This window comes from Aedes aegypti, chromosome 2 (genome assembly GCF_002204515.2).
Source record: "Aedes aegypti strain LVP_AGWG chromosome 2, AaegL5.0 Primary Assembly, whole genome shotgun sequence".
NCBI lineage: Eukaryota > Metazoa > Arthropoda > Insecta > Diptera > Culicidae > Aedes > Aedes aegypti.
Genome location: NC_035108.1, coordinates 419,569,419 through 419,587,108, shown reverse-complemented (window position 1 = coordinate 419,587,108; position 17,690 = coordinate 419,569,419). Strand labels below are relative to the sequence as shown.

Below are 17,690 nucleotides of genomic sequence, written 5' to 3'. Positions count from 1 at the left end.
ACAAATTCCTTGAAAACTCTTCACAGTAATCTCATGAGGAATCCCCCTCTGAAGAAGGAGTTCCTGGAGGAGTCCCTGGTAGAACTCTGTAGGAATTCCAGGTGGAATACTTGGCGAAATTTTTGAAGGATTCCGAAGGAAAATTTCTGAAAAATGTCTGAACTGGTGAAATCATATTCTTTCAATGATTTTGAATGAATATTTAAATGATATTTAAATCCTTGGAAAAGTTTTTGAAAAAATCTGAATTACACTGTTCGACAAAAAAAGTCGATCTGAATGCACAGAGACCGGACAACCCGGGCTTGAAAGTATAAAAATAAACAAAAATAATGGCGTTTTCAGAATGTTCGTGTCTGCCCCAGGTCATTTTTTAAATATACTTGAACTTTTTGCATTTTTTATTTAAAAATCCAATCTAATCAATAAACCGACACAGTGTTTTATATTCAGGACAGCGGAATTCATGTACCATATAATGTTTTAAACGTTAAGTCCAATATGATGAGTTGTAATAAGATTTGCAGGAAGCCCTCCCCCCTTTTTTTGCACCCTCCCCATTTTTAAAGTATCGCAAATGATGGAATATTTGATATACAGGGGGTTGTCAAAATAACTGGGACAGGCAAAAATTGGGCCAACTTTGGAATGCTGTAACTTTGACAAAAATTGACCGATTTCAATTCTTTAAGAAGTAATGGACGGGTCAACTAATCTAGTTTTGAGGTGAATCCACGGAGATGAACTATGACCACCGGATACCGGTGATAATCCGGATTTCCGGAAGCATGTCTTATGCAGTAAAATTATGACATGTTTTAAGTAAAGGTCTCGGCTAAAAATTCAAAATTTTACTACACATGGAGATAGAAGATCAAATTCTGAAGCGATTGGTGCGCCAAGTATTAAGATCGATCCAGAAACAACCAAGATATGGCCATTTCCCCGGAATCGGTGCCGGTAGTGGATCCGAATTGGGATCAAACAATTTATTCACTCAAAATGTGTCGCGCAATATTGTTTTCTCCCTAGCTTATCATAAAATACCCTATTATAAATTGAGAAAGAGTCTTGTACAGATTTGGCCACTCATGGAGCCGCCAAGTGCCCGGGGGAACCTTGCATAGGGGACATTTCGATTTTGACACCAAAGCATATTATGCGACGGCTCATTCTTCATGTCTTGTCGTAAATAGGGCAACTGTAGACTCAAAACGGATAGTTGACTACAGTGACTACTTCCGGGACCACCGGATGTTCCAGAGGGAACCTGTAATTAGGGACAATTGAAATTGAACTCCAATACATATCGTGCGATGGTTCATTTTTCATGTCTTGTGCTAAATAGGGCTATTGTAGACCTTAAGTGGATATTTGACTACAGTGGCCACTTTTGTGACCACCGGATATCCTTGAGGGAGGCTGTGATGTCCCCAATGACAGATTCCTCCGGGAAATTCCGGTGGTCTTAAAAGTGGCCACTGTAGTCAAATATCCACTTAAGGTCTACAATAGCCCTATTTAGCACAAGACATGAAAAATGAACCATCGCACGATATGTATTGGAGTTCAATTTCAATTGTCCCTAATTACAGGTTCCCTCTGGAACATCCGGTGGTCTCAAAAGTGGCCACAATATTAAAATATACACATTGAGTCTACAGTTGCCCTATTTACGACAAGACATGAAGAACGAACTGTCGCATGATATGTTTTGGTGTAAAAATCTAAATGTCCCCAATGATAGGTTCCTTAGGGAACTATAGGAGGTCCCCAAAGTGGCCATTCTAGTTAAATACCCATTTTCGGTCTAAAGTTGATCTATTCATGACTAGAAATGAAGAATGAGCCGTTGCACGATGAGTATTGGAGCTCAATTCCAATTGTCCCCGATCATAGGTTCCCTAGGAGACACCCGGTGGTCCCAAAAGTGGCCAATTCAAATAAATTCCCATTTTGAGTCTACAGTTACTTCATTTACGACAAGGCATGAAGAAAGAGCCGTCGCATGATATGTTTTGGTGTAAGAACAGAAATGTCCCCAATGACAGGTTCCTCCGGGAAATTCCGGTGGTCCCAAAAGTGGCCACTGTAGTCAATTATCCATTTTAGGTCTACATTAGCCCTATTTAGCACGAGACATGAAAAATGAACCGTCGCACGATATGTATTGGAGTTCAATTTCAATTGTCCCTAATTACAGGTTCCCTCGGGGACATCCGGTGGTCCCGGAAGTAGTCACTGTAGTCAACTATCCGTTTTGAGTCTACAGTTGCCCTATTTACGACAAGACATGAAGAATGAGCCGTCGCATAATATGCTTTGGTGTCAAAATCGAAATGTCCCCTATGCAAGGTTCCCCCGGGCACTTGGCGGCTCCATGAGTGGCCAAATCTGTACAAGACTCTTTCTCAATTTATAATAGGGTATTTTATGATAAGCTAGGGTGAAAACAATATTGCGCGACACATTTTGAGTGAATAAATTGTTTGATCCCAATTCGGATCCACTACCGGCACCGATTCCGGGGAAATGGCCATATCTTGGTTGTTTCTGGATCCATCTTAATACTTGGCGCACCAATCGCTTCAGAATTTGATCTTCTATCTTCATGTGTAATAAAATTTTGAATTTTTAGCCGAGACCTTTGCTAAAAACATGTCATAATTTTACTGCATAAGACATGCTTCCGGAAATCCGGATTATCACCGGTATCCGGTGGTCATAGTTCATCTCCGTGGATGCACCTCAAAACTAGATTAGTTGACCCGTCCATTACTTCTTAAAGAATTGAAATCGGTCAATTTTTGTCAAAGTTACAGCATTCCAAAGTTGGCCCAATTTTTGCCTGTCCCAGTTATTTTGACAACCCCCTGTATATCAAATATTCCATCATTTGCGATACTTTAAAAATGGGGAGGGTGCAAAAAAGGGGGGAGGGTTTCCTGCAAATCTTATTACAACTCTTCATATTGGACTTAATGTTTAAAACATTATATGGTACATGAATTCCGCTGTCCTGAATATAAAACACTGTGTCGGTTTATTGATTAGATTGGATTTTTAAATAAAAAATGCAAAAAGTTCAAGTATATTTTAAAAATGACCTGGGCCAGACACGAACATTCTGAAAACGCCATTATTTTTGTTTATTTTTATACTGTCAAGCCCGGGTTGTCCGGTCTCTGTGCATTCAGATCGACTTTTTTTGTCGAACAGTGTTATTTCGTGGTGGAATTTTCTACAACGATTTTTTTGAGAAATAGTCATGAAAAAATACTTTAAGGAGTTCCTGGGATAAAAATAGATGGTGAAACATCAGGAGGAATCCCTGGCAGAATCCTGTAGGATTCCCTTTGAGAATTTTCATGAGAATTTCTTGAACAATCTGTGGAAGAATTCTTAGAGAAGTCTTTGGAAGTGTCATTGGAAGAATTTCTGAATATATCTGACATATTTCTTCGTGAAATTTTTGAAGCAATTGGACGAGTTTAAAAAAAAAAAACAAAAAATAGTCGTAAAAACGAAGGCTACGTTTCAAATTAAGCCTATTGAACTGAAACTGATTATAAATTTGTTTAGATGAGATACAGTTTATCTAGGGAAACTATAGCTGGCTAATTTAAAGCAGTTCGATTTCGCTGACTTCTCTGCACTGTCAAAAATCTAAAAACAAAACTGATCAATTTAAAATTTTGGGGAAACTTCATTCAATGGTGTATAAGTTTATAAAACTGTTAACAATTGATTTTGAGAACATAAATTGTTAATGTTTTATTCGGTCATATGCCACTGTGCGTCCCTCTTTCGAGTTGATTCACAAAATGACAAGGTTAAATACGTTGCAATACATATGTCAGATGCGATAATAAGTAGCTATACTATCTTGACCGATGGCTAGTTACAAATGGAATACAACGGTTTTAAAAACTTTGAAACATCCGTCGACAGACGGCTGATTACCATAATGTTGGATCAAAACTGTTGTATCTTACATCATTAAAACCACCATCAACGGTCTTAGTATTAATCAGCGCTTACCTGAGTATCCCGATGCACGCTGTACGTTGACCAGCAGCACGGTTCCACCTGATTAGAATCCAGACCCCAAAATTCCAGCTCCTCTTCGAACAGTGGTCCGCAGACATCCGTCGGGTAGTGCAGTTTTCCGGTGCTATCATATGTACGGGGAAAAAGTAGAAGATAAAAATGAGTAATTGACGTTGAGATGAATAACTACAGCTTAGCAGCAACTCACCGGTAGTAGTTAAGCACTTGGGCAAATACACCCGGATGTCGATCGAAAAAGTACTCGTTCAGTATCGGGTCGTAATTGGCCAGTGCCTCGGTCAGACGCGAGAGTCGAGTAGCAGGAATCTTCTTGAGGGTTGCTTTGTACGTTTCATATCTGCATGCATCGACCGGTCGTCATCCGGTCACGGTCATAGATGTGCAAGTATGCCACCATAGGATGGTGTCGCCGTATCGTAATCCGAAGAGAACAGGACGAGAAAAAAAAAACACGAAAAAGAATATGAAAGCCAACGGTAGAAAAATCAAACAACTTTTAATAACATGTCTGGCATATGGAAGAATAAACATGACTAGATCATCGTTGTGTCGTCCGTATAAAGTCGAGAGGGATTTTGACGATGAGGTCGGGCGAAAGTGAACGACAACAGAGTAAACATCATCAAGGATTCATGTGCTTTAAACAAATCCTGTGCTCCCGTCTTCGCCCTCTTCTGTCCCCAACCGAGGCATTTTATTTTCCATCAGGCGAGCTGGCGAGTCAGTCCAAAGTTTTTGAAACTTGTTTTCTCTTGTTGTTGGGATGATTTTGCTTATGGGTTTATTACAACTTGACTGGCGGCGGAGAGCACTTTTACCGGTTGGAGGTTAAGCTCACTTTAATGTGGCCTGGAGATTGTTTGCGTATAAAAATACCGGGTAGGTTATTTCAAGCTTATGGAAATGGAAGATGGATATTGTTATGACAACTTTTTGTTGGGTCCTGTACTTAGAACCCATGTTGGAAGAATTTTGTATGTTCAATTTCCGCAAATGAACTGTTTCTTTATGGATTGTTCGATATTCGTCAGAATCGATTCAATGGGCACTTAATAGTTTTGCTCCTTTTAAATCTCCAGGAGCGGATGGGATTTATCCTGTTCTGCTCCAAAAGGGATTTGAGTTTATCAAACATGTTTTGAAAAAGCTACTTGTAAGCAGTTTTGCTACCGGGTACATTCCCAAATCCTGGCGTGATATTACTGTAAAGTTTATCCCAAAAGGAGGACGTGCGTCGTATGAGGAAGCGAAGAGTTTTAGACCAATCAGTCTGACCTCTTTTCTTCTGAAATGTCTGGAACGCATTATCGATCATCACATCCGTGATGTTTATTTGGCAAACATGCCTCTTCATGTGAATCAACATGCTTACCAATCTGGAAAGTCCACTGTGACTCTTTTACACAAAGTTGTATACGATATCGAGAAAGCATTCGCTCAGAAGCAATCCTGCTTGGGTGTTTTCTTGGATATTGAGGGTGCCTTTGATAACGTGTCTTTCGATGCCATATTGGAAGCCGCACGAAACCATGGGCTACCTACAATGATTACCAATTGGATTCATCAAATGCTCAAAAACCGACATCTCTTCTCGACATTGCGTCAAGCAGCGATTCGAAAATTGAGTGTTTGCGGATGCCCCCAAGGGGGAGTCTTATCACCACTTTTGTGGAATCTCGTAGCAGATACGCTATTGAGGCAACTCAATAATTGCGGTTTTCCAACCTATGGATTTGCCGACGACTATCTAGCTCTGATAGTTGGTATGTGCATAAGCACCCTATTCGACCTGATGCAAAGTGCTCTTCAGGTAGTCGAGAGTTGGTGTCGCCAATATGGCCTTTCGGTTAACCCGAATAAAACATCTATTGTTCTTTTTACGGAAAGACGAAACCGCGATGGAATTCGACCTTTACGTCTTTTTGGCACTGAGATTAATGTGACTGATCAAGTAAAGTATGTTGGAGTCATTCTAGATTCCAAACTTTCATGGACACCTCACATTGATTTCAGAGTCAAAAAAGCTTGCATGGCCTTCGGTCAATGCCGGCGAACCTTTGGTAAAACTTGGGGCCTCAAACCCAAATATATCAAATGGATTTACACAACAGTTGTTCGACCAATATTGGCATATGGATGTCTTGTGTGGTGGCAAAAGGGCGAAGTGAGAACAATCCAATCAAAATTGGGCCATCTCCAAAGGATGTGCTTGATGGCGATGTCTGGTGCGTTCTCTACAACTCCCACAGCAGCGCTCGAGGCCCTTTTCGACGTTGCGCCACTACACATATATCTTAAACAAGAAGCACTTTCTTGCTCTTACCGTTTATGGGTACTGGATCTACTGGAGAAAAATCCAGTGAATCGTAGATCTACACACACTTCGTTGTTTCCACTTTTGGTGAATTGGGACAAAATTGTCCTTGCTCCAAGTGATCTCACAATTGCTTGTAACTTTCCTTACAGGACATTTACCACACAATTCCCTTCACGGGAAGAGTGGACGTCTGGCTATTTGGAAAGAAGTATATCAAGCAATATAGTATGTTACACTGATGGCTCCCTTCTTGAAGGTAGAGCTGGTGCAGGAGTATATTCTCGTGAGCTAAGGCTGAATCAGTTTTACTCACTTGGTAGAAACTGCACCGTTTTTCAGGCGGAAATATTTGCTCTTATGTGTGGAGTGCAATCAGCACTCCAACAGCGCGTAATGGGTAAAGTCATATACTTCTGTTCAGATAGTCAGGCTGCTATAAAAGCTCTCGCTTCGGCCAACTCAAGGTCGAAGCTTGTTATCGCATGTCGAACTCAAATTGAGGAACTGAATTCAGTCAACTCTGTAAACCTTGTATGGGTACCTGGCCATTCTTCCATCGCTGGAAATGAATTGGCTGATGAGCTAGCTCGCGATGGAGCATCGCATGACTTCATTGGCCCTGAGCCGGCTATTCCAATTTCGAAGTGCTGGGTGAAGCTTCAGATAAACTCTTGGGCGGCAACTCAGCACAAGCAATATTGGAATAGTTTGGAGTCGTGTCGTCAAACAAAATTGTATATTACTGAGCCATCTCCAAAGGTGGCGAAGTATTTAACAAATCTGTCAAAGCAGAATTGCAGTCTCTTGGTCAGAGCGTTGACAGGCCACTGCCGACTCAACTATCACATGGCAAATATTCAGCGTGCTGACTCATTTGTGTGTGATAGTTGTGACTCCGATTATGGAACTTCGTATCACCTGATATGTAACTGTCCAGTTTTTGCGCAAATGCGATTCCAATTACTTGGTAAACACTTATTAAGTGAAACTGAATTCAGAAGCCTGAATCTTCAGGACATTCTGTTATTCTTAACCCGCTGTGGTAATGAGCTATAGGCTCTCTTTACGCTCATGCGTTTTGCAGTGCCCTTTTTAGGGCGCTGTTCGAACCCATTGTGGTATGGAGCTACATGCTCTCATTTCGCTTATGCGATCTTCCCTCTTCAAGGGACCCCACTCCTATTTCCTCCCATCTTTCCCTTCCCTTTCCTCTCCCATCGGGTAGATGATGAAATAGGCTCAAATATGGCGATGGCACAAATCTCCCAACTGGTGGGGAACGTGCCTTTGGAGCCGGCCTTCTGATACCTGATAGAACCCATGTTGGAAGAATTTTGTATGTTCAATTTCCGCAAATGAACTGTTTCTTTATGGATTGTTCGATATTCGTCAGAAAATTATTCGACAGAAGACTAGCCGTCAGAATGACATCCACCAGAAAGTATCATATACCAGTAAATCTTTTGCCAGAATTGACGATTACCCAGAATTGACCATATCCTGAATATTTTCAATTATTACTTTTAATCAATCAACATTGCAGCTGTTAGAGAAAATGCTGCAGCTATTAGAGGAAAACCTATACCAAAATTACCAAATGGATTCTACACTATGCAGTTTAGCTATGGAATGCAATAATTTGCAAAACCATGAAGTTGGGTGTGCCACATTACAGTATTTACTCATCCTCGAAAAATATTTCGGAATCGATTCTACCGAATCTCGGGTATTCGTTCCAATGTGGTTAAACAGGTTCCAGGTGTTGCAGCTCACCCATAGAATGTAAGAATTATAAAAAATAACTAAGTTTGATGTGTTGCATAACTACGTTTACTGATTTTCAATAATGGAACCGGTTCCAAAGTGGTCAAATGGATACAGTACTGTGTAGCTCAGCCATAGAATGCAACCATTTAAAAAATCATGTAGTTTGATGTGTCGCATAATAGTATTAAGTCACCTTCGAAGATTGACCGGAACAGGTTCCTCGGAAATTAGGATATCGGTTCCAATACGACCAAATAGCTCCCAGGCAATGCAGCGTACTCATAAAAAGTAATAAATTTCAAACTCAAGAAGTTTGATGTATCGTATGACAATTTTTACTGATTTTTAGTAATTGACCCTGGAAACGGTTCCTCGGAAACCCGGATACTGGTTCCAAAATGACAAAATGGGTTATGTACTATGCAGCTCGGACATACAATGCAATCATTTGATAAATCATGAAGTTAGATGCATCGCATGATAGTAATTACTTGCTTTCAAAAATAAATCCCAGAACCAGTTCCCCGGAACATCCGGAAATGGACTTCTAGACATCAGTCTCCATCGTTATAAGCTAATAATTGTAAAAACTTAGCCAATTCCACTTTTTAATTGGTCATTCCGACACCCATTTTAATAAAAGAATAACTCCGGAACCAGGTGGTTAATCCTAAAATTTGGAGCAAGCCTTCAAACTACCGTCGACTCTTCACAACTTGATATTCTATAACTCGACGGATTTTTCAGTCACTTCAAATTCCCATACATCGTGCTATCCATAAGTCGATATCTCCACTAGTCGATGTCACATTAGAGGAAAATTTCCCTCTATAACTCGATATCCATTTTGAAATCCTTCTTATTCGGGGAAATTTGAACTAATTCAAAATAAATGTTGAAAAACATTAAAATAAAAAAATATATTGTCAGTAAAAATAATGAGATTTTTAAAAGTTTTAAAAATAATATCAATAATAAATTATTGCTTTCTTACACAAGTTATCATATGTGTATTGGAAGTACAGAAATTTGTTCCTTCGATTTTGGGATTTTTTGCGTCGGTATATTCTATAATTCGATAATTCTATAAGTCGATGGTCCCATGAATATCGAGTTATGGAGAGTCGACTGTAGAAGGATATTTCTTATGTCAAAAGGATTTTGGGCAAAAATGTATAGAGTTTGTTCCCGGAATGTACACAGATGACCCATATATCATTTGAAAGTTCCAAATGAGACCAGAAAAAGCTAAACATATTCGTCGCGGGAGAAAAAAGTTATGTGTGTGGAAACGATGCAAAGAAGGACATGTTTTGGGGCAGTTTTGTAATAAATCATATTTTTGTGCGTATATATTTTGGCTTCCTGCGAAAGGGTACTAGTGTATGTTTTTATTTTGTCATAAACTATTCAAAAATGTAGTGATTTGACATTACTGGATGTTTCGACAAGCTGGAATGTGAATACCTAAGATATGCGGAGATAGGAAATATAGGTACTCCAATGTGCATTTGACAAACAACTCAATTTAGATAAGATACCGGCTGAACACCAAGGTCAAATCGTATTTTCTTGTTCCAGTGTGCTAGTAAAATTGTTTAAACCGGTGGTTTACTCAGATATGAATTCTCATATTTTATCCGTTTGAACACTTCAGTGGTTGCATCGTATTCTGCACAACACTGGTAGAAAAATCTCGCTTGTCATACACAGCATAAGCGTGCTGGTACTAGAGGTAGAAAACCACGTGACAGTCACCGAACTTCTGTCTTCGATATCAATAATACTATACTGACATGCTATTACTTCTTAAAAAAGAGGCGAGCATTATAAACCAGAAGTTACTGTGATGTTTGCTGTGAACTAACTGTCAATAATCCAAACAGATCTATTTCTGTTTGCTATTGGGTTGTCTCAGCACCATTAGTCGCGCCAGAGCAAATGCCTCACTACGATCGCTTAGCGTTTTTGAGTAATAACATGAACTAACGCAGCCAATGATCGCCGAACTGCACCTAAAACTTCCTGTTATTAAAAACGAAAGATAAAGATGCTGAAGCGCCTTTAGGGGGCTTTTTGACTACAGTCATAACAGCCATCAACAGCGCTGGCGGGAACATTGTACGTTGGACGGAAACGACTGGTTCAACGAAGGTGGAGGAGAAGAGCGTGGAGCATTATAAACAGAAATGAGAGCAAATCCGCCTGTTTCAAAAGAAAAAAAAAACAACGCCTGGAGGAATGAAATTGCTGTTCGTTACCTGAGAAACTCGAAAGTTCACCAAAATCTCAATGCATTCCACAAGCCTTCAGGTCGCGAGCCGAAATGTATAAGTATAAAGATGGGAAATTTCTTCAGTCGGAGGCAAGGCGATTGAAAGGCGGAAGCAGCACTACGGCGAACATTTGCTGAGGACAAGCACGGAGTTTCAAGGCAGCGGAAAAAACGACTACCTCGGAACGTTGGACAATAGCAATTTTAGGGAAGTAAAGGACGCCGTTCAACAGCTCAAGAATAACAAGACAGTTGTAGAGAATGGTACATGATCGGAACTCATCAAGGATGTGCTTGGTCACTTGTCTACATCGCCTGATAGTCAGAATCTGGGAGATATAACGGCTGCCGGCAGCACTTACTCCAAAAATAGTTATTTTACGCCACAGTGTTTGCATACCAACATTTTTCTTAACTTAAGACCGGCTGGATAATATAGGAGTACATACAACACTTAATAATCAGGTATGCAGTATACAGCGTTAGCGGGATGATTCCAGCGATGCTCTGGAGCCAGATTGCCGTTTAGACACATGAAACGGTTTTTACATGAAATCTTTAAACTAGATTTATGTTGATAGGTTTAAATGACCAGTTCCATTCACATTTGTACTGATGATGTTGTTTATAGAAGTCGAGCTGATGGCTTTATTGAATTCTTTGTAGAATTTCTTCTGGAGTACCCTGTACTCAGTTACAGTCAGTTCTCTTACAAGACACTACCCACTTGTCTCCAACCACAGTTTCTCATTTGTTTTTCTCCGATTGATGCTATTTTTGTTATTTAAAGTTTAATCATCACATAAGCTTTTTGCCAACAAAAAATACCTAATAAATCGGTTACAAAAAAACTAAGCAATTGTAGTTGATGTAATGTAGTTGCAATTCTAATAGTAAACCTAACTGAGTATGTATTTTTAAAGATTTTTCAATGTATTGCCCTCTAGCTTACCAAAGTCTTATTTCACTTTTTCAATACAAAAAGGTTCTGAATATAATATATATTTCCATTGTAAATCAATTAAAAATATAGCAAAAAATATTCAATTATATCAGTAATCCATCTCAAACCATACGGAATAACTTGTTTCTCCCACGACGTCTAGTTTTGGCCCCACACCAACTTTTTCTAATCTCATTTAGAACTTCGAAGTTAGATAAAGGAAAATCTCCAGGGAGTTTAATAAAGGAAGGGTTAATATTGGCAAATAATCGTTTCACAGTCATTACTTTGTGGTACAGAAGTATGGAATCTATGGTACAGCACTTACCATATGTTGTGATTTTCTATGCAACTCGCACCGTTTTCTCATTAAGTTTTATGTGTGTTACTTTCATCGCTTACCCTTGAGTTTAGTGTCTTACTGTGCAAAAAAAGCTCTACTGCTGTTAAATAGTGGAGTTTTATACTCAGTTGTGAGAAAAAATTGAGAAATTTTAAAAATACTTTTAGTTGAACAAAAAGTTGTTTTTGTTTATCATTCCGCACGGCGGTTTGTTAGTGTCCCCTAGCTACACTTCACTCGCTACCGTATATTTTCGTCTCCGTTTCGATAGTTGATCGATAACTCGATTGTCTCGATTGCTACGCGCTCGTTCGGTAACAGAGTGGTTTTTCAACAACAAGTCGTCTCTTAAGTTTTTGCGATCGTCAGTTGGTGATTTTTCAAATATGTCTGTGGTTTGTGCCGCCTGTATCGGTGATGCGACGGAGAGTCACGTGCGATGCCGGGGATTCTGCACTGAAACGTTTCATCCAAGATGCACCGGTATGTCTGCTGACACTTTTGAGGAAGTGATGAAGAATCAGCAACTTTTTTGGCTCTGTCCATCTTGCACTTCGTTGATGAAAGATATCCGTTTTCGGAACACTGTTCGTGCGGCACACGATTTTGGGCATGATCAAGCCATTCATTCTCAAAGTGACACGCTGCAACACCTCAAATCAGAAATTTGGATGGAGCTGAAAAATGAGATTCGCACAAATTTTGCTACATTGATCAATTCAAACTCATTTACTCCGAAAACAACTCAACGTGTTAAAATGGATGCTTTGCCTACAACAAGAGGACGTCGACTTTTCAGCACGGCAAATTTGTCTGCGCCAAAATCAAAACCAGTACTTTTGCAAGGAACTGGCAGTACATTGTCCCCATCTACTGAAATACAAACTGTTCCAGCACCACAACCGAAATTTTGGCTTAATCTGTCTCGTGTTGCACGGGATGTTTCCGTAGAGCAGATAACTGCGCTTGCATGTCAACGTCTGAATACCGCTGATATCCAAGTCATTCGCCTGGTAGCTAAAGGAAAAGATATTAGCACCCTGTCATTTGTATCATTTAAAATTGGTATGAATGCAGAATTAAAGCCAAAGGCGCTTTCCACCTCCACATGGCCAAAAGGACTTGTTTTCCGAGAATTTTCCAATGATAATGCAACTGGAAATTTTTGGCGACCAAGACCTCCATTTGCACACAACGATCCGCTGAGTATTCCGATGGAAGCAGACAACATGAGGATGGAATAGAAGACATTCAACCAGCCACAGTTTTTGATATCTACGATGCTACTTTACTTCCAACGCACCACCATCAGCCCCCGGGACGCACACTTACCGCAAGCCTCATGGAAGCCCCTGATCTGCTCAACACAGTCGAGCCTCTCCTGCCAGCGATCAACAGCCGTCCCGGTCCTGTGTTTGAGACAGTTGAAGGGGTCTTCCAAAATCGGAATTCAGGCAAGTACGTCTTCGATACGAATTGTTCGCTGCCTGAAAAACATCTTAATTCCAGCCATTACGCTACGTGTACAACATTATCTTCAACGCTATTTCATCAACCACCGGGACGCAAACTTGCCTCAAGCCTCATGGGAGCCCCTATTCTACTCAACACAGTCGAGCCTCTCCAGCCAGCGTTCAACAGCCGTCCCGGTCCTGTGCTTGAGATGGAAGAAGGGGTCTTCCAAAATCGAAACTCAGGCAAGTACGTCTTCGATAAGAATTGTTCGCCGCCTGAAAAACATCTTAATTCCAGCCATTACGCTACGTGTACAACATTATCTTCAACGCTATTCCATCAACCACCGGGACGCAAACTTGCCTCAAGCCTCATGGGAGCCCCTATTCTACTCAACACAGTCGAGCCTCTCCAGCCAGCGTTCAACAGCCGTCCCGGTCCTGTGTTTGAGACAGAAGAAGGGGTCTTCCAAAATCGGAACTCAGGCAAGTACGACTTCGATACGAATTGTTCACTGCCTGAAACGCCTCTCGATTCCAGTCATAACGCCAGTAACTTAACAAGATCTTCAACGCTGCAGTATCATCCACCAGGACGCACACTTGCCTCCAGCCTGATGGAAGCCTCTAATCCGCTCAACACAGTCGAGCCCCTCCAGCCAGCGTTCAACAGCCGTCCTGGTCCTGTGTTTGAGACAGGAGAGGGGGTCTTCCAAAATCATCACAAATGCAAGTACGATATACACACGAACAGTGCGCTTCCTGTAATATTACCCGCTTCTAGCTTGTCGTCTGACGGGGGCCAAGATTGTCTCTTCCAAGATGTTGCTCGTGTTCCAACTTCTGCCACTACTGTGCCTTTCGCTCAGCACATATCGGCGGGATCAAACCGGAGTGATGTTCATCATTCAATTCGTGGATACTCTTCATCTGAATCTCATTCAGAACTGCGAGTGTATTACCAAAATGTCAGAGGACTTCGCACCAAAATCGATCAGTTTTTTGTAGCAGTTGCAGATGCAGAATATGACATAATTGTACTGACGGAAACTTGGCTCGACGATTGTATCTTTTCACCTCAGTTATTTGGTAATGCATACTCAGTCTACAGAACTGATCGCAGCCCACTTAACAGCAGAAAAACTAGAGGTGGTGGGGTATTAATAGCCGTTTCGTCCTGCTGGCAATCCTGTATTGATCCATCTTCAGTGAGCAGTTCTTTGGAGCAAGTCTGGGTGAAGGTCCGTTTACGAGGTTTTGCTGTTAGTATTGGAGTACTTTATTTACCACCCGATCGCAAAAATGATCTACTAGACATTCAGCAGCATTTGGAATCTGTTGAATCTGTTATGTCAGGTTTGGAACAACATGATTTTGCCATTCTTTTCGGCGACTACAATCATCCTGAGATGCTGTGGTCTCCTTCTGAGGATGGAGGCTTTAAAATTGACTCCGGACGCACAAGCCTCAGTGCCTCTAGTAGTGCGCTGTATGATGGTTTCTGCTTCCATGGCCTAACACAAGTCAATTCGATAAAAAACGCGTACGACAGGATCCTAGATTTAGTGCTGGTGAATGAAAGAACGCTACCTGTATGTCGTCTCTCTCAAGCAGTTGAATCGCTCGTGGTACCCGACACAGCTCACCCAGCCTTAGAAATCGGCATTAGGATAACTACGCCGGTGAAATTTGAGCACGTTCTCGAATGTAGAAGGTTTGATTTTCATCGAGCAGATTATGATGTGCTCTCCAATGAGCTTGCATCAATCGATTGGCAATTCCTCGACTCTGTTCGCAGCTTAAATGATATGGTCGACACATTTAGCAATGAAGTTCTGCGAATCATCGAACGACATGTTCCGGTTCAGCGCCCTCCTTTAAAACCACCTTGGACTAATCCTTACCTTCGTAAACTGAAAAAACGTAGGGGATCAGCACTGCGGAAATACAGACGCAGTCGCGTACCACTTTTAAAACGACGCTTCGTGCTGGCCAGCAACAAGTATGTTAGCTACAATCGTCTTTCATATGTTCGCTATGTTGATCGAACTCAACGGAATCTTCGTCTTTATCCAAAACGTTTTTGGTCTTTTGTGAAGTCTAAGCGAAAGGAAGATGGACTACCGTCTGTAATGCATTACGAAGAATCTACTGTGGAGACCGCTGCTGAAAAGTGCAACCTTTTTGCACAGCATTTCAAGGCTGCTTTTTCTGACGTAGATGTCTCGTCATCTCAAGTAGCCGAGGCCTTACGCAATACTCCGTCGGAGAGCATCGATTTCGGTATCTTTGAAATAACTGAAGATCACGTTCTTGAAGCTTTACGAAAGCTTAAGTACTCAGCATCACTTGGACCAGATGGAATCCCGTCATGTTTGCTGAAAAGGTGTTCAGCTGCCCTTTTAGTGCCATTAATGAAATTGTTCAATTGCTCGCTACAACGAGGAACCTTTCCCGCTGCGTGGAAGACTTCTTTGCTTTCTCCGATTTTTAAGAAAGGCGACAAATGTGATATTGCCAACTACAGAGGAATTACATCTTTAACAGCATGTTCAAAAGTTTTTGAAATAATAGTGAATAACGCTCTTTTCGAATCATGCAAGAATTACATTTCTACTGCTCAACACGGATTCTTTCCAAAACGGTCAGTGAATACTAACCTAGTCGAGTTTACCTCGCTGTGCATTCGGTCAATGGACGCAGGAAAGCAGGTCGATGTCATCTATACGGATTTCAAATCAGCATTTGATCGTGTGAATCATGCTATTCTCCTTCGAAAGCTTGAGAAGTTGGGGATGTCGCCAGGCCTCGTTAGATGGTTCGAATCGTATCTTTCCGGCCGATCTATGAAAGTACGGATTGGGGCAGCTCATTCGGATTCTTTTGCTATTCCTTCAGGAGTGCCACAAGGAAGTAATCTAGGACCTCTCTTGTTCTCTCTGTTTATCAACGATGTTGCCTTCATTGTGCCTCGCGGAGAACGAGTCCTTTATGCAGATGACGTGAAAATTTTCATGGTGGTCAATAGCGTTGAAGATTGTTTGGCATTACAGGCGACCTTAAATTCTTTCGAATGCTGGAGCAGGCGTAATAAACTTGAGCTCTGCGTAAGGAAATGCTACTCAATCACTTTTAGCAGAAAACATAATCCAATCCATTTCGATTATTCGTTGTCCGGTCAAACATTGGAACGTAAAAACGAAGTTAAGGATCTTGGAGTGACATTGGATAATGAGCTGACATTCAGGCCGCACTATGAGGACGTTCTTTCTAGAGCAAACAAGCAGCTTGGTTTCATATTTAAGATTGCAGAAGGTTTCTCGGATCCTTTGTGCTTCAAATCATTATACTGTGCCCTGGTTCGCTCTATTTTGGAAGCTGCTGTTGTAGTTTGGTGCCCGTACAATAGAGTTTGGATCGATCGTTTCGAGGCTGTGCAACGGAAGTTCGTGCGACTGGCTCTCAGGAATCTTCCGTGGCGTGATAGAATTCATCTTCCTCCGTATGAGCACCGATGTATGCTGCTTGGGTTGGATACTTTGGAAAGTAGGAGAGTTTCAATGCAATCTAGTTTCATAGGAAAGATCTTCAAAGGCGAAATTGATGCTCCAGCTATACTCCACGAGTTGCGTATCTATGTCCCAGAACGCCCTTTGAGACGACGCAACTTTCTCAATATGGATGCGCGCAATAGCCGATACGGGCAACATGATCCTATTAGATACATGGTTGCTCGTTTTAATGAAGTCTTCGAACAGTTTGATTTTATTTAATGTATTTATCTTGTAATATTAGGTTTTTAACACTTTGTTTGTTAGTTTTAGATTTTAAGTGTCTTTTGTTGTAATTTGTTGTGTTACTTGTTTCAAAAAGATGCGGGTTTTATGCCTATTTCAGGCTTTCCCAGCCATACTTCATACTTCATTAAGACCTAGGTCAGATGAAGAAATACATATAAATAAATAAATAAATAAATAAATAAATAAATAAATGACAAAAGGTCGAAAGATAAAAGGTCGAAAGTACAGAAGGTCGAAAGACAAAAGGTCGAAAGGACAAATGACAGTTAGACTCCGCTTATCCGGAGACACGTCATCAGCAAAATCGACACATGGACGACAGCAATGGCAAGACTCCGTTTATCATCCCATTGAGGGAGTTGAACCGAGGCTAGAGCCTTGAGGGGCACTCGCTGTCGTACGTATTAGAAGTAGAACTAGCTTCCGGATTTTCTACATTTTTAGAAAATTCGTTAATACACTTATGCAGCACTTTCCTCAACATGTCCTTAGCATGACGCTGAAATGTTTGGCATTCAATCCTCGAATTTAGTACAGTAATATTCAATCCCACTAGAGATTGTAGCCTTTGACAGATATGCGTTTTTCGACCTCAATGTCTTTAATGTCGTGTACTAGATTTGACTTGACGAAATCGATTGTATGCACACTTCATATGTTATAGGTATTCCACGAAAACGGCTCGAAGATTTATTATCATTCAATCCTCGATCATTCACT

The 17,690-nt window shown here is 40.9% G+C and overlaps 1 protein-coding gene across 2 annotated transcripts in view; it reads right to left on the bottom strand.

Moving 5' to 3' along the window:
• Positions 1–17,690, bottom strand: part of LOC110677026 (potassium voltage-gated channel protein Shaw-like) — a 319,054-nt gene that overhangs the window by 162,280 nt on the left and 139,084 nt on the right. For both annotated transcript variants that reach the window (XM_021847454.1, XM_021847452.1), the window contains exons 4-5: positions 4,259–4,408; positions 4,042–4,174 (exon numbers count right to left, since the gene is read on the bottom strand). In XM_021847454.1, the coding sequence (XP_021703146.1) occupies positions 4,042–4,174; positions 4,259–4,408 (283 nt within the window). The remainder of the gene's footprint in view (positions 1–4,041; positions 4,175–4,258; positions 4,409–17,690) is intronic.